The sequence below is a fragment of the Suncus etruscus genome, chromosome 8 (assembly GCF_024139225.1).
Source record: "Suncus etruscus isolate mSunEtr1 chromosome 8, mSunEtr1.pri.cur, whole genome shotgun sequence".
NCBI lineage: Eukaryota > Metazoa > Chordata > Mammalia > Eulipotyphla > Soricidae > Suncus > Suncus etruscus.
Genome location: NC_064855.1, coordinates 16324819 through 16348361, shown reverse-complemented (window position 1 = coordinate 16348361; position 23543 = coordinate 16324819). Strand labels below are relative to the sequence as shown.

Here is a 23543-nt window from a genome sequence, read left to right as displayed (position 1 = left end):
CCATATCAATCACTCATATCCATATCCATCCCCAGTATCCCATAGAGTTCCTCCAAATCCACCAGGACTGATCCTTAAACTCAGCGTCAGGAATATACCCTGCCTACTGCAAGTTTTACCCCAAAACCTAAATAAATAACTGGGCAAGGGAAGCAGATCAGTGGCAAAATACTTGCCTTGCCTATCTTATGAGGCCTTGGGTTTGATCCCTAACATGGAAAAAAGTAATGACCAGAGTTTGAGGTCAAAGGATGCATGACTTTATGTATTTGTGCAAATCCATAGACTGTACAATTCCAAAAGTGAGCCCTAATTGAAATTACAATTAGGATGTGTCTATAGTTTTACCAGTGGTAGTGAATATAATACTGGGGAGGAAGGGGTTGTTTCCAATGGGATGGTTATGCAAGTTACTGTACTTCCCTCATTTTGCTGTACAGTACCTAAAGACACTCTGAAAAAAAAACTGTCTTGAAGAGGTTGGAGCTTTGCCTTGCATGCAGCTGACCCAGGACGGAACTGGGTTTGATCCCTGCATCCCATGTGGTCCCCCAAGTCAGGAGCAATTTCTTTTTTTTTTTTTTTTTTTTTTTTGGTTTTTGGGTCACACCTGGCAGTGCTCAGGGGTTATTCCTGGCTCCAGGCTCAGAAATTGCTCCTGGCAGGCACAGGGGACCATATGGGGCGCCGGGATTCGAACCGATGACCTCCTGCATGAAAGGCAAACGCCTTACCTCCATGCTATCTCTCCGGCCCCCTTTATTTTTTTTTATTTTTATTTTTTTTTAATGCATAATTTTTTTTTATTTAAACACCTTGATTACATACATGATTGTGTTTGGGTTTCAGTCATAAAAGGAACACCACCCATCACCAGTGCAACATTCCCATCACCCAAGTCCCAAATCTCCCTCCTCCCCACCCAACCCCCGCCTGTACCCTAAACAGGCTCCACATTTCCCTCATACATTCTCAATATTAGGACAGTTCAAAATGTAGTTATTTCTCTAACTAAACTCATCACTCTTTGTGGTGAGCTTCCTGAGGTGAGCTGGAACTTCCAGCTCTTTTCTCTTTTGTGTCTGAAAATTATTATTACAAGGGTGTCTTTCATTTTTCTTAGGAGCAATTTCTGAGGGCATAGCCAGGAATAACCCTTGAGCGTCACTGGGTGTGGCCCAAAACAAAAAACAAAAACAAAAACAAAATGCTGAGGATTAAACCTGGATCAGGCCACTTAACAGATAAGTGCTCTACCTGCTATAGGATCACTCTACCTACTTTTTTTGTTTTGTTTTGTTTTATTTTTGGGCCACACTGGGCGATCCTCAGGGTTTCTCCTGGCTCTGTACTCAAAAATCGCTCCTGGCAGGCTTCAGGCCATATGGGATGCCAGGGATCGAACCCATTTCCATCCCGGCTCAGCAGTGTGCAAGGCAAACACCCTACTGCTATGCTATCACTCGGGCACCAGGAACCATAGGTTTGATTCCTAGCATCATATGTTCCTGGAGCCTGCAATATATGGTCCCAAAGAACTGTGTTAGGAATAGTTGAGTTGTCTGGCACAGAATTTCTAAAAATTGTGGGGGAGGGTCTTTTAAAAAATTAAAATTCATGGAGGCTGGAAATGACTTGAATGGTGTAGCACACATCTTTGTTTTAGGGCTAGATCCAGTGATGCTCAAAGCTTACTCCTGAGGTCTAGGTTATGCCTGGGTGTATATGGGGGTGTGTGTGGCGGGATGGTTATTGTACTCAGGTCACATACAAGACAAATGCCTTACTTGCTGTTCTATTTCTGGCCCCCAGTTTTTACAAGGGTTTTTGTTGGGGCTGGGGAGATAGGACACCACGTAAGGCATTTGCCTTGTCTGTACCCAACTCGGGTTAAATCCTATATATGATCTCTGAGCATTGCGGTTGTGGTCCCAACTTAGCATGGCACAAGTGGTTTAAAGTCTTTTTTTTTAGGGGGGAGGGTTGGGGGCCACATCCAGCAGTGCTCAGTAGTTATTCCTGGCTCTGTATTCAGAAATCACCCCTGGCAGGCTCGGAGGACCATATGGGACTTGAACCCAGGTTCATCCCGGGTTGGCTGTGTGCAAGGCAAACGCCCTACCACTGTGCTATCTCTCAGACCCTCATTCAAGCCTCTTAGGTATCCTACATTTAGTATAGGACAGTGCAGCGAGGAGCCAGGGAAATTGAGACAAAAACAGTCTTTGTAATATTCCTAACAGCTAATGTTCAATGAAATCATTCCTCGTTGGCCACTCTAATTCTGGGCTGCATGAAGTCTGTGCACCCCTTCTCCCCACTGTCACCTTCATACCCTGTCCCCCGCATCCCCGCATTTCTAGCATTTTTAGCGTATTTTCACGTCTAGTCTTTCAGCATAACCAAGTTGAGGTAGTGGAGCCAGTATAAAGCAAGGAGGGTGTTTGCCTGACATGCGAGTGACCCGGATTCCATCCCGGGTGTCTCCTAGGGTCCCCCTCCAGGACCGCCAGGAGTGACTTCCAAGGGGCAGACCCAGGAGAAGTAACCCTCCCTGAGCACAGCCCAGTGTGGCCCCAACAAAAAGAACCAATCCTAGAAGAAAAAAAAAAAAAAAAAAAAGAACCAATCCGTTGGGCTGGAGCAATGGCGTAGAGTGGTAAGGCGTCTGCCTTGTGCGCACTAGCTTAGGCCGGACCTGGGTTCAATCTCCGGGAGTCCTATATGGTCCTCCCCCAAGCCAGGAAATATATATGCGCACAGAGCCAGAAGTAACCCCTAAGTGTTAAGGGGTATGGCTCAAAAACACCAAAAAATATATTATTTTATTTCTTCTCTAATTTCTCATATATTCCCTATATCAGGTCATATTAGCTTCACTTAAATGTTGTCCATAGATCTGCTATAAATGATTCTTTTGATGTAAATTAAAAAGAAGGAAAGCAAAATCATTTTTATTATTAAAATTACCAAATAGATTGGGCCTGATCAATAAATAAGGTAGCAAGTAATTAAGGCCTTACATGCAGCTGACCCAGGTTAGATTCCTGGTATCCGCTATGGTTCCCTAAGCACTGTCAGGACCCAAAACCAAAATAAAATAAAATAAAATGATTCAATGATTTTCTAAGATATACTTGCTACTGAACCTTTTCTTTCTCTTCCACCTCGTTAGTTTCTCTATTTTTAATAACTTGGCCTTTGTTCTTCCTGAAACAAATGTATTATGACCAATTGTCTCAACTATGGGATATATTGTCTTTAAATAAATTTGAAAACTAAATACATTGCACAGTGAACACCCAAGTGTGCTTCATAGTACCCTTGGTTTTAATTCTGTGCTACAGCAATGTCTGTTCTTTACCTCTGCATTGAAAGGACTATCCTTTTAAGTGTATTCAGAAAGTCAGCACATTATAAAAAAAAAAAAAATTAAAAACTAAATACTAAAATAATAAAAACAAAAACAACCAAAAAAGCAGCCATCTGTGTTATCCGCACACCGGAAGGCCTGGTTCACTGAAGCAGCCACAAACTGGATCTCCGGGGCCAGGTTGGACGCTGAACCAGGTGGTCCTCATCCCTACCAGCCAACCTAGACCCGTGGAAGTCCAGGTGGAGCCCAGGGAGCCGAGGCGAGAACGAGGCCGGCGGGCGGGGGCGTGGCCTGCGAGGAGGCGTGGCTCCGGCCTGGGGAGTGGCCTAGCCGGACCCGGAGGCGGGACTTCCGGCGCCGGCGTCTGAGTGGCAGCAGGGAAGCCGGAAGTGGGGGCGCCGCCGCCGCTGTTGCTGCCGCCGGAGGAGACGCGAGGAGGAGGAGGCGGAGGAGGAGGAGGAGGAGGAGGGACGCCGCCGCCGCGGGGCCGCAGGGACGGAGACGCGCCAGGCCGGGCCGGGCACTCGCCGAGGACGCCGCAGCCGCTAGGGGCCCGCCGCGGACCCCGCTCCGGGAGTGAGTGCGGGAAGCCGGGCGGCGGGGGGTGGGGGTGGGGTCCCGGGAGGCCGCCGCCCCTCCCCCACCCGGCCTGGGGGCCCCACCCCCACCCGGGCCCCGCTTCCCTCCCCGCTTCCCCGCGAGGGAGACGGGCCCAGCCCAGCCGAGCCGGGCCGGGCCCCCCCCCCCCGCGGCCGCCTCCGGCCTGGCTCCGCGTTCTGTCGTCTGTCTGTCGGGCCTCGGCCGGCCCCGCCACGCCACGCTCCGCCCCGCCCCGCCCCGCCCCGGGAACCTTCTAGGGGCGCGCGCGCGCACCCCACGCACACCCCGCACACACACGGGCCCTCCTAGGGACACACACACACACCACACAACACACAAGACCTCCTAGGGACACACACCACAACACACAGGCCCTCCTAGGGGCACACACCACACACAACACAACACACAGGCCCTCCTAGGGACACACACACATCAGACACCCCACACACAGGACCTCTTAGGGGCACACACACCACACACAACACAACACACAGGACCTCCTATGGGTACACACACACCACATAACACAACACACAGGACCTCCTAGAGACACACACAACACACAGGACCTCCTAGAGACACACACAACACACAGGACCTCCTAGGGACACACACACACCACAAAACACAACACACAGGACCTCCTAGTGACACACACACACCACACAACACAACACACAGGACCTCCTGGGGGCACACACACCACACAACACAACACACAGGCCCTCCTAGGGACACACACATCAGACACCCCACACACAGGACCTCTTAGGGGCACACACACCACACACAACACAACACACAGGACCTCCTATGGGTACACACACACACCACATAACACAACACACAGGACCTCCTAGTGACACACACACACCACACAACACAACACAACACACAGGACCTCCTGGGGGCACACACACCACACAACACAACACACAGGACCTCCTGGGGGCACACACAGCACACAACACAACGCACACAGGACCTCCTAGGGGCACACACATACACCACACAGCACCACATACACAGGACCTCCTAGGTTTGTAGACACACACACAACCACACACCACACAGACACACACACCCTTGTTGTCTAGGTTTCTAGACACACACACAACACAGAACCTTCTAGGTTTTCATACACACACACACTGGGCACGCACACACATCACACACGCAACTTTGTTCTTGCCTCTCTCCCCAGTTCTATCGGGGTGTCCCTGAGGCTGGCCTAATTGATTCTAGGCTCAAGGCCTGAGGGATGATGATGGGCCCAAGGTCAGCCCACTGGAGCTGGAGCACCTGAAGGCCTGGAGGGGTTTCCAGGTGATGGGAACCAGACTCCAGCATAGATAGATAGTAGTCTCCGGATTGGGGAGCCCTGGCGAGTTGCTATTTTGCTTCTCTTTTCCAAAGCCTTCTCTAGGCCTAGGGCTAGGGTCCTTTTTTTTTTTTTTAGATGCCCACCCCTTGGCGCCTCTCTTTGCAGAAGGCCAGGCCTTCTGCAAACCAAATTGCGTTTGGTGCAGGCTGAAGGTGGGGCGTGGGGAGAGGCCAAGGTGAAACCAGGGTGCCCTGAACAGTCTGTCTCCTCGGAGCCCCCCTCTCTCCAGACCCTTTCATGCCCATTGGGCCCCTCTCCGGGTGCATTGTGCTGACATAAAGGGAGCAAGGGAGGAGCCAGCTCCGCTCTAATTTATTGGCTTGGACCTTTGATAATAAGTTAAGAATGTGCCGGCCAAGAGGGATGTTGCAGGGAGGCCCAGGGAGGCCCAGTGTTCAGGAGGACCTGCCTTTATTACCCCAACCCCAACCCCAGGGAGGAGAGGGTCTTCGCACAGGCTGGGAGCATTCCAGATCTCTTCCTGCCTGGTGCCACTTTCTCCCCCTCCTGTTTCCTGGTGAGAGTAAAAGCCGCCATCGCAGTTCGAGGATTTATATTTAGTTGTTGGAACTGGATTCTGATGAGACGATTCACACCCGGCTGTGTAAGCTTCTGGCCTGAGAGAGAAAAACTAGAGAATTGGGAAAAGATGTGCCCAATGTTGGGAAGTGCTTACTCCTGAGAACTCACCTCACATTACAAGAAAAGAGCCAGTTGAGGTCAATGAATAAATGTTTGGTTTTTTTTTTTTTTTGGCCCTTTATCTTCGTTTTCCAACTTAAAAAAAACCATGAGTTGGGGTTGGGGGCCTGCACCCAGGGATGCTTGAGACTATTTCAGGTTCTGTGTTTGGGAGTCCCTCCCTGTGGATCCCAGGTTTAGGAGCTGGGCTACCACACACAGTGCACGCTTGTCCCTTTCTCACTCCTCAGGCCCCAAGAGGCTGAGGGCCGTGTGTGTTGTTTTTGGTTTAATTTAATTTTAGGAGGGACCACACCTGGTAGTGCTCCAGTTATCCAGAAATCACTCCTAGCAGCTCTGAGGACCATATGGGATACTGAAGATCAAACCCAAACCCATGTTGGCTGTGTGCAAGGCAAATGAACGCCCTACTCGCTGTGCTGTCACTCCTTTTTTTTTTTTTTAATTTGTTTTTATTTATTTATTTATTTTTTTGGGCCACACCTGGCAGTGCTCAGGGGTTACTCCTGGTTATCTGCTCAGAAATAGCTCCTGGCAGGCACGGGAGACCATAAGGGACGCTGGGATTCGAACCAACCACCTTAGGTCCTGGATTGGTTGCTGGCAAGGCAAACACCACCGCTGTGCTCTCTCCGGCCCCTTGTTTTTATTTTTGAGGTTAGAAATTAATGGTTTGCTGCATGGGGGTTGGTTATGAATAAAGGGTGATGGGAGTCCTGTGTCCTCCCTTGGTTTTTGTTTTGGGGCCATTGCCAGTAGTGCCCAGGGCTTGTTCCTTGCTCTGTGTTCCGGAATCACTCCTGGCTGGCTCAGGGGAAACATGGGATGTCTGGAATCAACGCTGGTTAGCTACATGCAATGCAGACGCCTTACCCATACTATCCCCTTAACCTCGTTTGGGTTTTTTGTTGTTGGGCCACACCCAGCGCTGCTCAGGGGTTACTCCTGGCTCTGCGTTCAGAAATTGACCCTGGCAGGCTCGGTGATCCATATGAGATGCCTGGGATTGAACCTATGTCCATCCCAGGTCTGCCATGTGTAAGGCCAATGCCTACTGTTCTGCTATCCCTTCGGTCCCCTATTTTGGGTTTTTATTGTTACTGTTGTTAATGATGACTGTAACGGCCTCTGCTCCTGCCCTTTACTGGGAGAGAATTCCGGCCAGCAGCTTTCTCTCAACCCGGACAGAAGGCAGAAAGCAGCTACAAATAATTCGCGAGTGTTAAGCTCTTTTGTGAACACCTAAAAAATTAAGCTGTAGAAGTTAGTAGAATGCTCATGGTGACGTATGCCAGTCAAGAGGCTTTAATGAGGGCAAGCAGGGCTTTTATGCCCTGCTTGTGTGGGAGGGGTAGTAACATAGGATTGAAATATAAACCAATCAGATTTGTACAAGTACAACAATTTTAACCAATGGGAGCATATACACATTTTGATGGCAGGAAGGATAAAGAGGAACCTGGCAGGATGGGGGGAGGGGAAGCAAATCCTTAAACAAATAGCTAATTGATATTTACGCAAATACAATTTTTGTTTAGCCTATTTTCCATTTAATTCTTTCTTTTGTGCAAGCAATAAGGATCATAATTTAAACTTTACAAAAACCTATCTATAATTACGTTTTTGAGAGCAGTTACAAAAACAGGTTCCATGGAAAGGTTAAGGAATCTGGTTAAGCCAGATTCTGTGTGCCGGGCTAAATTTATTTGCAGAGTTTCTTTTTGGCTCGGGGCTAAGCAAACTTTATGGCTTGAATCAGACGGTGGAAAATTCATACAGAGTTCCTTTGATATGTGGGATGCTCCGTCTCCCACAGATGACATATTTACCAGCAGCTTTTTTTTTTTTTTTTTTGGTTTTTGGGTCACACCCAGCAGCACTCAGGCTTTACTCCTGGCTCTGAGCTCAGAAATCACTCCTGGCAGGCTCAGGGACCATATGGGAAACCGGGAATCAAATCACTGTGTGCAAGGCAAATGACCTACGGCTATGCTATCTCTCTGACCCCCAGCTTTCTTTTTGTATGTCTGTTTGGTTTGGGGGCCACGCACACTGGTGTTCAGCAGTTACTAGCTCTGTGCTCAGAAATTAGTCTTGGCAGGTTCTGGGGAGCCTGGGTCTGCGCAGGGCAAACACCCTCCCTGCTGTGTGCTATCTCTTTGGCCCCAACCAGCAGTTTACTTTTTGGTGGGGTAGGCCCCAGGCAGTGCTCAGGGACCCTAGGGCCACTTCAAGAGATACTCCTTTAGCTGTTCCTGTCTGCTAAGGCTCAGCCTGGTGAGGATCCCCTGCTCTGGGGATTGTGTGATGGAGAGGATTGGACTCGAGGCCTCAGACCTGAGAGCCTGCCCTTTATATGTTAAATAAATACTGCTGTCACGATGTTATTGTCTAAGTAGGAAACTCAGTAATGTTTGTGGCCAACAAGAGGTTCTCTGGATAACTTCTAATTTATTCATTTCTTTTTTTTTTTTTTTTTGGTTTTTGGGCCACACCCGTTTGACGCTCAGAGGTTACTCCTGGCTATGCACTCAGAAATCGCCCCTGGCTTGGGGGGACCATATGGGACGCCGGGGGGATCGAACCGCGGTCCGGTCCGTCCTACACTAGCGCTTGCAAGGCAGACACCTTACCTCTAGCGCCACCTTCCCGGCCCCTATTCATTTCTATTGTAAAGAATATAACAGTTTCAGGGGCCAGATTGACAGTACAGGCATGTAGGGTATTTGCCTTGCACGCGGCCAACCTGGATTCGATCTCTGGCATCCCATAGGGGCCACCTGGAGTAATTCATGAGTGTAGAGCCAGGAGTAACTGGCTTGCCAAGTAAGCATTGCCAGGTGTGGGCCCCAAAGAGAAGTATAACAGTTTCAAGCCCTGAGCACTTTAGGGTGTTGTCCAACTCCGCCTTACAGTTTCTCTCTTTTTTTTTTTTTTTTTTTTTTTTTTTGGTTTTTGGGTCACACCCGGCAGTGCTCAGGGGATACTCCTGGCTGTTTGCTCAGAAATAGCTCCTGGCAGGCACGGGGGACCATATAGGACACCGGGATTCGAACCAACCACCTTTGGTCCTGGATCAGCTGCTTGCAAGGCAAACGCTGCTGTGCTATCTCTCCAGGCCCCACAGTTTCTCTTTTTTGGGGGAGGGCCCACACCTGGTGATGCTCAAAGGTTACTCCTGGCTATCCACTCAGAAATCGCTCCTGGCTTGGGGGACCATATGGGATGCCAGGGGATCGAACCATGGTCCTTCCTAGGCTAGTGCAGGCAAGGCAAGATGCCTTAGTGCTTGCACCACTGCTCTGATCCCTTACAGTTTCTCTTAACTCCCAAATAATTTTGTTCCTCTAAAGGCAAAGTTTTCTAGGTTTCCAGCCTGGCGGTTGAAGAGATTGCATGAGTTTATCTCCCCTCCCCACCTTCCCAGAGGTTCTCACCCCATTTCCCCTCTACTCTCCAGCCCATTAAGCTCCCCCTCACCCTTCTTTCTGTAGGATGAATGTGCCAGCACTGTATTCTATCTCTAAAGCTCAGTTTGATTTACCTATTTAAAAATGTTGCGAGTCTTCTGCTTCAGCAACACCCTGTTTTAAAGCTACTTTGTACAATATGGTTTTGATTTGGCAAAATAATACAAAATCCAAGTGTCTGTAGTGCACAAAAGAAACAAGATTTTTTTTTGTTCTGTTGCTTTGCCCTTGTAGAGAAGGAAGAAGGATTCCCTTGTACTTATAGTTAGAGAAAAGAAAAAAGAAAAAAAGACAAGCTGTTTGACCCTGTGCTCCAAGTTCTTCCTGCCTGGAAGCACCCAGAAAACGCAATTTTTGGGGGGGAGGTTACACCCGGCAGTGCTCGGTTACTCCTGGCTCCATGCTCAGAAATTGCTCCTGGCAGGCACTCAGAAACTACTATCAGGCTCCAGGAGACCATCTTGGATATTTAAGATCGAGCCCAGGTTGGCCACGTGCAAGGAAAGCTTCTACTCACTGTGCTATTGCTCCTGCTCTGGATTTCTTTTTTTTTTTTTTTTTTTTGTATTTTTGGGTCACACCTGGCAGCGCTCAGGGCTTCCTCGTGGCTCTACGCTCAGAAATCGCTCCTGGCAGGCTCGGAGAACCATATGGGATGCCAGGAGTCGAACCACCGTCCTTCTGCATGCAAGGCAAATGCCTTACCTCCACGCTATCTCCCCGGCCCCTGAATTTTTTTTTTAATTGATTGTTGGAAGGTTTTTTTTGGGTGGGCAGTGCACCCAGCTGTGCTCATGGTGTTGTACCTGGCTCTGCACTCAGGAGTCCCTCCTGGCAGGATAGATAGTTTAGCAGATAGGGTGATCCCTGAGCACAGAGCCAGGATAACCCCTGAGCATCATCGGATGTGGCCAAAAACAAAACAAAAACATAGGAATCACGCTCTGGACATGGGGGACCATATGGGAGCTAGGAACCAAACTTGTTCATGTACAAGGCAAATGTTCTTCCTACTATATATCATTCTGGCCCCAGATTTATGCATTCTTAATTATAGTAATTATTTTCAATTGTTCATCTTTTGAAGTCTACACACTGAATCCTAGGTCTCAAGGCTAGCTTCATAAATTGGGTCATGACCCATTGGGGTGGTATGTATATCAAAATGGAAGCTGAGAGAAAAATTGGCAACTGGATGCAGTTTCTGAAGCTACAACTGCCAAAATTAATTCAAAGCCAGCTGTATAATGAATCCGGGGTATTTCTGGTATCTCAGCCAGAAAGGATGGTGAGTGGGAGATGTATAAAAAGCCTGGGTCTAGGGGCCGGGCGGTGGCGCTGGAGGTAAGGTGCCTGCCTTGCCTGCGCTAGCCTAGGACGGACCGCGGTTCGATCCCCCGGTGTCCCATATGGTCCCCCAAGAAGCCAGGAGCAACTTCTGAGCGCATAGCCAGGAGTAACCCCTGAGCGTCACAGGGTGTGGCCCAAAAAACAAAAAACAAAAAAAAAAAACAAAACAAAACAAAAAAAAAAAAGCCTGGGTCTAAAGAGATCTTCCTGTTGTTATAGTCCAGAGGTCCCAAACTTATTTGGGACGTGGCCTACTACTGCCCTACTACCCCCGCCCATAAAAATCACTAACTGACCTACTCCCAAATTTACCTCTTTTTGTAAATTTTGGGGCCCATTCGACACTGTTCAGGGTTTACTCTTGGCTCTACACTCAGGATTTAGTACTAGCCTGCTTGGATATTTTTTTTCTGGGGGCAGGGTGTGTCACACCTGTTGGTGCTCAGGGGTTACTTCTGGCTCTGTACTAAGAAATCGCTTCTGGCAGGCTCAGGGATCGAACCTGCATCCCTCCTGAGTCAGTCACATGTAAGGCATGTGGCTTACCTACCCTATGGCTGTGCTACTACTCTGGCCCCTAGCCATGCTTGGAGGACTATAGGGGATGCTGGAGATGAGACTGGCCTGGCTGAGTGCTAGACAGACGTCCTCCTGTCCTCTGGCCCCAATTTACCTTTTTTTATTATTGTTGTTTTGGTTAATACCCACTTGGGACTTACTCTTGTCTACACTTAGGGATCACTCCTGTGATCATTGCTGAGGTTCAAATCAGGGTTGGTCCCATGCAAGTACCTTAAATCTCAATCTCTCTTTTCCCCCTCATTTTCTCTCCCCCCCCCAGTAGTGCTTATTGCACTCCAAAATTATTCCAGGTGACATGGAGGAGGGGGGTCTCTCGATGCCAGGAATTAAACCCCCATTCTACCATGGACGTGGCCAGTGCCCTACCTGCATTCCTTTAGCCCCAAATGTACTTTCGTTTTGTTTTGTTTTTGTGCCACACCACACTCAAGTACTCTGCACTTGGCTCTGTACTTAGAAATCGCTCCTGACAGGCTCAAGGGACCTCATGGGATGTCGGGGTTCGAACCAGGGTCATCCCGTGCAAGGCAAACCCCCTACCTGTTGTGCTATCACTCCAACTCCAGCCAAATGTACTATTTTTTTTTTTTTTTTTTTGGTTTTTTGGGCCACACCCTGTGACGCTCAGGGGTTACTCCTGGCTATGCGCTCAGAAGTTGCTCCTGGCTTCTTGGGGGACCATATGGGACGCCGGGGGATCGAACAGCGGTCCGTCCTAGGCTAGCGCAGGCAAGGCAGGCACCTTACCTCCAGCGCCACCGCCCGGCCCCCAAATGTACTATTTTAAGGGAAGGAACAGAAAGTGTCTCCCAGTTGCACCTGAGTCTATACTCCCTCCCCTGTATCCTTCTGGTGTCACCATTTTTGGAAACACTGATAAATAGACCACTGCAGGAGACCAGGAAGACAGCTGATGCTTAGCTCATGCTTTGCTAATAAACCTGTTTCATCTTCCCAAAACAAAAATAAAACTTTGATTTTTTTTTTTTCCTTCAAAATAATTTTTGGTGGATTTAAATCTGGCAATTCTTGGGTACCACTCCTAGCTGGGCTCTGAAGACAGTGTGTAGTGTCAGGGATTGAACCCAGGAAGGCTGCTTACAAATACCACCCACATTACTGGGAGTAAACCCTGGAAGTGGGCCCAAAACAAATGGGTCAAAGTAATAGTATAGCAAATAGAGTGCTAGCCTAGTATGTGATTGACCCAGGTTCCATCCCTGGCAACCCCATATAGTCCTTTAAGCCCTGCCAGTAATTCCTGAGCACAGAGCCAGAAATAAGCCCTGAGCACCTCGGGTGTGGCTCCAAAATAAACAAAATAATGTGTTGGTATAGGGTTTGGTTGTTCCACAGCTCCCAAAAGGGAAATGGAAATCCCATATCCCCTATCCGGAGTGGATAGGAGATGCTGTTCCAGATGTAGGAGTCTTCAATAAATAATCCACACAGATAAAAAGGTTAGAAGGGGCAAAAAGCTCACACTACTAGCTCTTCTCCCACAAGCCAGCAGTTCCACACAAGTAGAACGTCAAGGAGGAAGAAAGCCCCCTTCTTGAACCTGAGTGATAGCACAGCAGTAGGACATTTTTGCTTTCCACACAGCTGGTCCCCCGAGCCTGCCAGGCAGAGTCAGGAGTAACCCCTGAGTCCCATGGCTATGGTGGGTTGTGAGGAACCCCCCTTTTTCAACAATTCTGCCTCCTATTTTTTTAGCACCAAACAAAGTCCCTCCCCTAGGGGGTGGGGAAAAGATGCAGAGAGAACACAGATACAATTGGGAAATATATCAAAATTCTCCGATTACCTCCTTGGTCTTTTTTTTTTAATTAAATTGACCCCAGTTTTAATTTATATATATATATATATATATATATATATATATATATATTTTTTTTTTTTTTTTTTTTTTTGGCTTGTTTGGGTCATACCCGGCCAGCACTCAGGGGTTACTCCTGACTCTATGGTCAGAAATCGCTCCTGGCAGGCTCAGGGGACCATATGGGATGCCGGGATTCGAACCACTGACCTTCTGCATGAAAGGCAAACGCCTTACCTTCATGCTGTCTCTCCACCCCTAATTTATATTTTTTACGTCAAGGGAACTCTATTCATGACACATTTTCTCCACAAATGCCAACAGTTTTCCCAGTTTAACACAGCCCAAGATTTGTCTTCATAAAAAATAAAGTTTCACGGGGGACGGAGAGATAGCACAGCAGTAGAGTTTTTGCCTAGCAAGACCCAGGACCAGTGGTGGTGGTGGTTTGAATCCCGGCATCCCATATGGTCCCCTGAGCCTGCCAGGATCAATTTCTGGGCACAGAGCTGGAGTAACCGAGTGCTGCCGGGTGTGGCCCAAGCCCCTCCCCCCAAAAAAGATAAACTATTCAAAATGATCACTTGTTCCTTTCTCTTTTATCTTCCCCCACTTCAAAACACTACATCTCTCTTTTTTTTTTTTTTTTTTTGGTTTTTGGGCCACACCCGGCGATGCTCAGGAGTTACTCCTGGCTGTCTGCTCAGAAATAGCTCCTGGCAGGCACAGGGGACTTATATGGGACACCGGGATTTGAACCAACCACCTTTGGTCCTGGATCAGCTGCTTGCAAGGCAAACGCTGCTGTGCTATCTCTCCATGCTATCTCTCCGGGACCCAAAACGCTACATCTCTTTTTTTTTTTTTTTTTTTTTTTTTCTTTTTGGTTTTTGGGCCATACCCGGTGACGCTCAGGGGTTACTCCTGGCTATGCGCTCAGAAGTCCCTCCTGGCTTCTTGGGGGACCATATGGGACGCTGGGGGATCGAACCGAGGTCCGTCCAAGGCTAGCGCAGGCAAGGCAGGTACCTTACCTCTAGCGTCACCGCCCGGCCCCAAGGCTACATCTCTTAATGGCCTACCTTCTCTTAGATCTGCAGTTGGGCTCCATACATTCAAGCTGCAATACAATCTATGTAGTTTTAGCTCTTTTTCTGGAAAATTGGCTTAGTTTGACCTCTATAACCATTCTGCTTTCTCATAATGCCTCTTTCCCTGAGTGTATAAAGAATCTTTGCCTTTCTTTTTTTTTTTTTTTTAGCTTTTTGGGTCACACCCAGTGGTGCTCAGGGGTTCCTCCTGGCTGTCTGCTCAGAAATAGCTCCTGGCAGGCACGGGGGACCATATGGGACACCGGGATTTGAACCAACCACCTTTGGTCCTGGATCGGCTGCTTGCAAGGCAAACACCGCTGTGCTATCTCTCCGGGCCCATCTTTGCCTTTCTTGTACTTTGTGACTTTGGGAGGGTATGCTTTCCACATTTCTCACCAAAAAGTCCGGTGGGATTGTGGTGTGTTCACCATGCTTGTGAAAGTAGAATCCTCAAGAATAAAGCTCCCCAGTTTTAAAACATTCTTAAAACACCTTTGTCATTATGGTATTCATTAATGTGTTCTAATTGTGTGTTCTAATCAATGCTTTGTTGATCCTCAAGTTTAAACTTTTTGTTTGTGGGGCCGGGCGGTGGCGCTCGAGGTAAGGTGCCTGCCTTACCTGCGCTAGCCTAGGAGACGGACCGCGGTTCGATCCCCCGGCGTCCCATATGGTCCCCCAAGCCAGGAGCGACTTCTGAGCGCATAGCCAGGAGTAACCCCTGAGCGTCACCGGGTGTGACCCAAAAACCAAAAAAAAAAAAAACTTTTTGTTTGTTTGGGCCACACCCACTGGTGTTGGGGGGGGGGGGTTACTCCTGGCTTTGCACTCAGGAATCACACCTTGCAGGCTCATCCATATGGGATGTTAGGGATCAAACCTAGGTCAGCCATGTGCAAAGGAAGCACTCTACCCACACTACTATGTTTCCTGCCTTCAAGTCTGTAACTTGAAACCTTAAAGTTGATTTCTTTAGAATATGAATGGGTGGGGCCGGGAAGGTAGCCTAGAGGTAAGGTGTCTGCCTTGCAAGTGCTAGCATAGGACGGACAGTGGTTCGATCCCCCGGCGTCCCATATGGTCCCCCCAAGCCAGGAAGCCAGGGGCGATTTCTGAGCACATAGCCAGGAGTAACCCCTGAGCGTCAAAGGGTTGTGGCCCAAAAACCAAAAAAAAAAAAAAAAAAGAATATGAATGGGTTATTTTTTGGAGGGTGGGGCACACCTGGAGGTGCTCAGGGGTTACTGCTGGCTGTGCACTGTGCACACAGAAGTTATTCCTGGCAGACTCTAGGTACCATACAAGATGCTGAGAATCAAAACCGATTGATCATGTGCAAGGCAAATCCCCTACCCGCTATGCTATCATGTAGACCCTGTATGAGTGTCTTTTTTTTTTTTGGTTTTTTGGGCCACACCCTGTGACACTCAGGGGTTACTCCTGGCTATACGCTCAGAAGTTGCTCCTGGCTTCTTGGGGGACCATATGGGACGCGGGGGATCGAACCGCGGTCCGTCCTAGGCTAGCGCAGGCAAGGCAGGCACCTTACCTCCAGCGCCACCGCCCGGCCCCTGTATGAGTGTCTTAATTCATGTAATTAGACACTGTTGACATAAATGCAGAGGATATCTATCCTAGAAGCAGGCACTGTTTCTAAATGATATTTGAAACTGTCTGTAAATACAGTGAAATTGATCATTTCTGTGACGTAAGTAGTCAGGTCCTGGAGCTGCTCTCTGCTGAAAATAAAGCCATTTATTTACTATCTAGAGGCAGAACCACAATGTGACTTAAGTTGTTACTTAAAACCTGACATATGATGATTAAGTAAATGATGATGAGTAATGAATGAAATATGACATAATTTTCAACCCCTCAGGTATAGAATGAGTCAAGGAGACTCAAACCCAGCAGCCATTCCACATGCAGCCGAAGATATTCAAGGAGATGACCGGTGGATGTCTCAGGTAAGGGGAAACACCAAATTTATCCATTTAGGATGAGTCTCCTCTAATATAACATAATATAGTGACATAACATGACATATAATATAATTGATATAATAATAATACATGTAAGTCAAAGAAAATTTCTGATTAAAAACACAATTTTTTTTTTTTCATAATGGCTTACATATCTTTCACTGTAGTATTTTGGGTACATATTCACATTGAATCAGGGGAATACCCATCACCTAATATGTCCTCTTCTCAATCAAAAATCAAATAAGCTGAAAATAGGCAGAGTCCTGTCTAGAGGCTTCCAACCTCAGTTTGAGAGAGGATGTGAAAAAAGTAATTAAAATACCACAACAATACACACAAAAAAAAAATATATCGAATTAAATAACCGATAAGCACCACAGCAATAAAGACAGGCACCACACAATAATCTCGGTTCTGAAATCAAATCATACTCAAGTGCAAAAAAGAAAGAGAAAGACAAAACAAAATAAAATAATATTGGAGATATCAGTTTTTTGCCTTAAGCAGAAGGGGGAAGAGTTTCATGGGCAGCAGGAATTCATTATAATGAATTTATATATATATATATATATATATATATATATATATATATATATATATATATATATATATATAAAGTTAATTTAAAATGTCATGCCTGAAAAACCAGTCTGATATTGGGACTAAGGGATACTTTGAAAGATTGGAAATGGCCCTGATCATTCTTTTGTTTGGGTTTTTGTTTGTTTTATTTTTGGACCATATCCAGCATGCTCAGTGGTTATTTCTGTCTTTGCACTCAGAAATACTCCTGGCAGGGGCCAGAGAAATAGCACAGTGGTAGGGCATTTGCCTTGCATGCAGCCGATCCAGGATGGACGGTGTTTCGACTCCCGGCATCCCATTTGGTCCCCAAGCCTGCCAGGGGCGATTTCTGAGATCAGAGCCTGGAATAACTTCTGAGCGCTGCCGTGTGAGACCCAACCCTCCCCCCCCACACACAAGAAACACTCCTGGTAAACTTGGGGGACCATAGGGTATCTGACCCCGCTGTACTATTACTGTGGCCCCAAGGCCCTGGTCATTCTTAAACTATAATAAAGCTCCACAAGTCTTCCCTTTTTGGTATGGCTGTGGGTGTGTGTGATGCATGATCAGATCTGTGGGGTTCACCCACTGATAGTATTTTTTTTTTTTTTTTTTTTTTGGTTTTTGGGTCACACCCGGCGGTGCTCAGGGGTTACTCCTGGCTGTCTGCTCAGAAATAGCTCCTGGCAGGCACGGGGGACCATATGGGACACCGGGATTTGAACCAACCACCTTTGGTCCTGGATCGGCTGCTTGCAAGGCAAGCGCCACTGTGCTATCTCTCTAGGCCCGAGCATTTTTTATTTTGAACTAATTTCAAAATGGCATGTTAAATTTAGAGCCAGAGCAATAATTCAGTGGGTATAGCTCAGAATCACGCCATGGCCTGGAGGTGGTTCCCTCTCATCTAGATTCAAGGTCAGTTACTTTGCCCCATGAACACTGGCCTGTTAGGGAGGAAAGCTTTGTGTGGGCTGAGGAGGCTATCTTGGGTCTCTCTGTGGGGTACTTGCTGATTAGCACCACACGCCCTGTCCCAGGCACCACCGAAGTGGGGTCTTACCTGAGCCCCACTGGACATCTGATAGGGAAGAGGTTTTTATTGGAGGAGAGAGGACATACCCAGCAATGTTCAGGGCTTATTCCTGGCTCTGTGCTCAGTGATGACTCTTAGTGGTGCTTGGGGGACCATATTAGATCACACCCGGGTCTGCCACTTTTCGGGCAAATATCTCTTCCACTATCCTATCTTTCCAACACCCCGGTGTTTAACTCTTTAATCAGTTTTTCTTTTTATTGCTGAGTTGTAATACTTGCACACTTGGTTTTGGTGTTTATGCCAGAATCAAGCCTTTGGCCCCGGTGCTCCACATTCTTAGTTGACAGTATCCACTAGGGTTGGTTCACATATTTCAGTTGTGGGTTACTAGACTGCAGAGCTTCCCAGCCAAGGCTTTCTGTATGTGAATGGTGCTGGGCATTGAACTAGCGGCCTCACGATTGCAAAGCAGGTCCTTTTAGGCGCTGAGCCACCCCTGCTAGGCTCTTAATAATAGTAACATTTTGATTTGTTTTTGTTTTGGGGTCACACCCGGCAGCGCTCAGGGGTTCCTCTTGGCTCTACACTCAGAAATCGCTCCTGGCATGCTCGGGGTACCATATGGAATGCCATCCTTCTGCATGCAAGGCAAACACCCTACCTCCAGGTTCTCTCTCCAGTCCCATATTTTGGTTTTCATCCACATAGAGCAGTAGCACTGTTCAACAGTGATCAAGCAGCTGGTGTTTGGGGGTAACTCCTATTGCTTCCAAGAAACTGCAGTGCAGACACTTGAGGCCTCTGCACATCGTGCATGTTATCCATGCACTGCATCTTCTCCAAAATAGTAATTTTTTAAAAATAGAATTAAGTATTTATAAATAAAAGATAAGATTCTTCCCAATCTGGGGACCGGAGAGATAGCATGGAGGTAAGGTGTTTGCCTTTCATGCAGAAGGACGGCGGTTTGAATCCCGGCATCCCATATGGTCCCCTGAGTCTGCCAGGATCCATTTTTGAGTGTAGAGCCAGAAGTAACCCCTGAGCACTGCTGGGTATGACCCCCCCCCCCCAAATAACCCAAAAACAAACAACAAGATTCTTCCCAATCTGGAGCCAGAGCAAATAGTACAGTGGGCAGGGCACTCACCTCGCATGTGGCCAACCTCAGTTTGGTGTCTGGTATGGTTACCTGAACACCACAAGTTTTGGTTCAAAAACAAAAAACAGAATGGACCATAGCGAAAGTACAGTGGAGTATGGCGAAAAAGGGTTTACTTTGCACGTAACCGACCCCAGTGTCACGTGATCCTCTGAATCACTCAGGAGTGATTCCTGAATGCAGAACCAGGAACCCCTGAGCATTGCCATGTGGTGTGGCCCAAAAACAAAAAAAACATACAAACAAAAAATAACAAGAATGTTTAGGGATTTAGACACTTGTCTTGCATTCTGCCAACTCTGATTCATTTCCTGGCAGCACATATGGTTCCCTGAGCACAGAACCAGGAGTAATAAGCTCTTGAGTACCTCTGGGTGTGTGCTTCCCTCCATTCCAAATAAAATAAAACAAGGACCAAAGAGCCTGGATCTGTACTTGTTTCACATATAGGAGGCTCAGGAGTGATTGCTCAAGGTCCCCTGGGCACTGCTGGATGTGGCCCCAAACCCCCCCCCCCCAAAAAAAAAAAAAAAAAAAAAAGAATGAGGAAAAGATTAACTTTTAAGTACCAGGGATATAACTAAGCAGACTGGAATGTAAGATCTGCATTTAGGCATTTGGTCATGGTTCTCCAAGATAGGTCTGAGAGTGACCCCTGAACACCACTGGGGTTTGGCCCCCCCAAAAAAAAAAGCAAACCATACAAATGTATTTTTCTGTTCTGGATTCAATAGAATCTCAATTTTCTTGACCATATTAGATTATAGAATTAGCTTACAATTCTATAATAAATTAAAATTCTACAATTCTTAAAATTTTATAATTCTTTTTTTTATTATTATCTTTTTTTGTTTTTTGGGTCACACCCGGCAGCGCTCAGGGGTTACTCCTGGCTCCATGCTCAGAAATAGCCCCTGGCAAGCTTGGGGAACCATATGGGATGCTGGTATTCGAACCACTGTCCTTCTGCATGAAAGGCAAACGGCCTACTTCCATGCTATCTCTCTGGCCCCAAAATTTTATAATTCTTAAAATAGAATTATTGTATTGACTAATATATTAGGATATTAGACTTGAATATATTAAGCTAGAATATATTAGTATATTATAGGTGGAAAGAAAGTTCTAGCAGTAGATTACAGATGTGATTGTAGAGGGCTTGACCAGAGGGATTGCTCAAACACCTAAAGCATGTGCGAGGCCCAGGTTCAGTCTCCGAACTGCCTGGTCCTACAAGCACAGAGCCAAGATTAGCCTCAGGATACTGTATAACTAACCCATTATAGTGCCACCCTCAAAAACAAAACAAAGAAGATGTGAACTTGGGAACAAAGCAAATAAAATGTTAAACAACTCAGTACTTATAAATTGATTTGACCAGGGCTGGAGAGATAGCATGGAGGTAGAGCATTTGCCTTGCATGCAGAAGGACAGTGGTTTGAATCCAAGCATCCCATATGGTCCCCTGAGCCTGCCAGCAGCTATTTCTGAGCATAGAACCAGGAGTAATTTCTGAGCACTGCCGGGTATGACCCAAAACCAAAAACAAACAAACAGACAAACAAAAAAATGATTTGACAGCTGTTCTGTCTTGGGTCAAAGAAAACACACAGGGATGGGGACTGGAGCAGTAGTAGAGTGGGAGGGTACTTACCTTGCACGCAGCCAATCTGGATCTGATCCCCTACACTCTGAACCTACCAGGAGTGATCCCTGATTATGGAAGCAGGAGTTAGGGGCCCGAGAGATAGCATAGCGGTAGAGCATTTGCCTTGCATGCAGCCCAACCAGGATTGATGGTGGTTCAAATCCCAGCATCCCCCAAGCCTGCCAGGGGCGATTTTTGAGCTTAGAGCCAGGTGTGCCAAAAACAAAACAAAAAAAAAAAAAAAACGGAATGGGCCGGAGAGAGAGAGAGATAGCACAGCGGTAAGGGGTAGGGCATTTGCCTTTCATGCCGCTGATCTAGGTTGGACATGGTTGATTCCTGGCATCCCATATAGTCCCCCGAACCTGCCAGGAGTGATTTCTTTTTTTGTTTTTTGTTTTTTTTTGTTTTTTTTTGTTTTTTTTTTGTTTTTGGGTCACACCAGGCAGTGCTCAGGGGTTATTCCTGGCTCCAGGCTCAGAAATTGCTCCTGGCAGGCACAGGGGACCATATGGGACGCCAGGATTCGAACCGATGACCTCCTGCATGAAAGGCAAACGCTTTACCTCCATGCTATCTCTCCGGCCCCTGGGAGTGATTTCTGAGCTTAGAGCTAGGAGTAACTTCCAGGTGACCCAAAAACAAAAAACAAAACAAAACAAAAAAATCTTAGATGAGGAGGCAACTGTCAGTTTCTCATGTTCCTTTCCTTGTTTTATCACACCAGCACAACAGATTTGTCCTGGACTGTAAAGACAAAGAGCCTGATGTGTTATTTGTCGGAGACTCAATGGTGCAGTTAATGCAGCAGTATGAGGTAAAGGTGGCAGGGGCAAGGGCGGCCTGTGACTTTTGTCAAAAAAACTCACGCTTTGCTGTCACTTGGCCTCTCAGCCAAGACTGAAGGCTTCCTGGGGGTGTAAGTAGAGAAGCTGTCGAGCACATAGGGGAAGGAGTCAGACTTTCATAGGGGGATTTGGTGTGCTGAGAAGCGTGGTGAGACAACGGAGGGAAAAGATATTTTTTTTTTTTTTTTTTGGTTTTTGGGCCACACCCTGTGACGCTCAGGGGTTACTCCTGGCTATGCGCTCAGAAGTTGCTCCTGGCTTCTTGGGGGACCATATGGGACGCCGGGGGATCGAACCGTGGTCCGTCCTAGGCTAGCGCAGGCAGGCAAGGCAGGCACCTTACCTCCAGCGCCACCGCCCGGCCCCGGGAAAAGATATTTTTATATACATATATAACCTTCCAATTTCACTTGGTTTCTAAGAAGCTTCATATTTATCTGCTTATTTATATTTGTCCTAGTCATGATTTTCAATACTTACTTTTATTTTACTATCTTCTTGCCTATATTTGCAAATAGCGTCTGATTGTTCTTTTCATATTATCAGTTGTTTTTGTTTGGCTTTTTTTTTAATTTGTAGAACTGTTCTTATTTTTTCTCTTAGTAGTTGAATAAAGGGAGAGTATATGAAATTGATGACTTCATTATAAATGTTATTTGTCACGTCATGAAATTGGGTCATTAGGTTGATTATTTTTTGAGCAGACTGAATGCTGCATTAAACTGATTGTCCAGTGGCATCATCGAAATTCTGTAGACAGCAAGCACTTCACCATTTGCTTTTTGATGTTTGAATACGGAAAACAAAACTTATTTCTGATACTAGATAAACCCATTGCAATAGAAGGATTTTATTTCCCATTAATTTTAGCTTAAGTTGATCTTTTTTCTTTTCTTTCTAGATATGGCGAGAGCTTTTTTCCCCGCTTCATGCACTGAATTTTGGAATTGGGGGAGATACAACAAGACATGTTCTGTGGAGACTAAAGAATGGTGAACTGGAGAATATTAAACCTAAGGTGAGGGCCCAGAGAGATAGCACAGCCTTGCAAGCAGCCAATCCAGGACCCAAGGTGGTTGGTTGGAATCCCGGCATCCCATATGGTCCCCCATGCCTGCCAGGAGCTATTTCTGAGCAGACAGCCAGGAGTAACCCCTGAGCTGGGTTTGGCCCAAAAAAACAAAAAACAAAAAAAGGTGAAATGAGGTTTGAATTTGTGGGGGAGGCACATCTAGTAGTAAGGGTTTGTTCCTCCCTTACTGCTCAGAAACCATTCCTGGAGATGTTTAGGGGACCATCTGCAGTGCTGGAAATTGAACTGGGGCTGGTCACATACAAGGCAAACACCTTAACCTCTGCGTTATAGTTTAGGCCCTGAACTTAAACTTTAAATACCATCTTTAATCTCAGGTCTCTTTTTTATTTTATTTATTTATTTTTGGTTTGGGGCCACACCCGGCAATGCCCAGGGCTTACTCCTAGCTCTGCACTCAGAAGCCACTTCTTGCAGGCTTAAGGGACCATATGGGCTGCCAGGAATCAAACCCGGATCAGTCCAGGGTCAGGCATGTGCAAAGCATGTGCACTACCACTATGCCATCTCTCCAGCTCCTTGAATCTGGCTCTGGGCTCAGAAGTTGCTCCTAGCTGGCTTGGGGGACCTTATGGCATGCCAGGGATCAAACCATCCTTTGTCCTGATGTGCCATGTGCAAGGCAAATGCCTTACTGCTGTGCCAGATCTCTGGCCCCATGAGTTTTTTTTATTTTTTTTTAGGGGGAGATTAGGTTTTGGGTCACACCTGGTGGCATTTGGGTTATTCCTGGCTCGGTGCTCAGAAATCACTTCTGGCAGGCTTGGGAGAGGCCATATGGGAAGAACCTGAATAGGTCCCAGGTCAGCTGTGTCAAGACA

At 46.9% G+C, this 23543-nt stretch overlaps 1 protein-coding gene and 1 non-coding gene across 2 annotated transcripts in view; both read left to right on the top strand.

Moving 5' to 3' along the window:
- The first annotated feature begins 3287 nt into the window (after positions 1-3287).
- On the top strand, positions 3288-3417 carry LOC126017239 (small nucleolar RNA SNORA22). Its single transcript, XR_007498873.1, has one exon. It is a non-coding gene; the product is annotated as a small nucleolar RNA SNORA22 (small nucleolar RNA).
- A 405-nt stretch (positions 3418-3822) lies between these two features.
- The window catches only part of PAFAH1B2 (platelet activating factor acetylhydrolase 1b catalytic subunit 2), a 33074-nt gene continuing 13353 nt past the window's right edge, over positions 3823-23543 (top strand). Inside the window, exons 1-4 of the mRNA XM_049778186.1 lie at positions 3823-3952; positions 16260-16347; positions 21509-21598; positions 22531-22647. Coding sequence (XP_049634143.1) covers positions 16267-16347; positions 21509-21598; positions 22531-22647 — 288 coding nt within the window. The 5' untranslated portion in view covers positions 3823-3952; positions 16260-16266. The remainder of the gene's footprint in view (positions 3953-16259; positions 16348-21508; positions 21599-22530; positions 22648-23543) is intronic.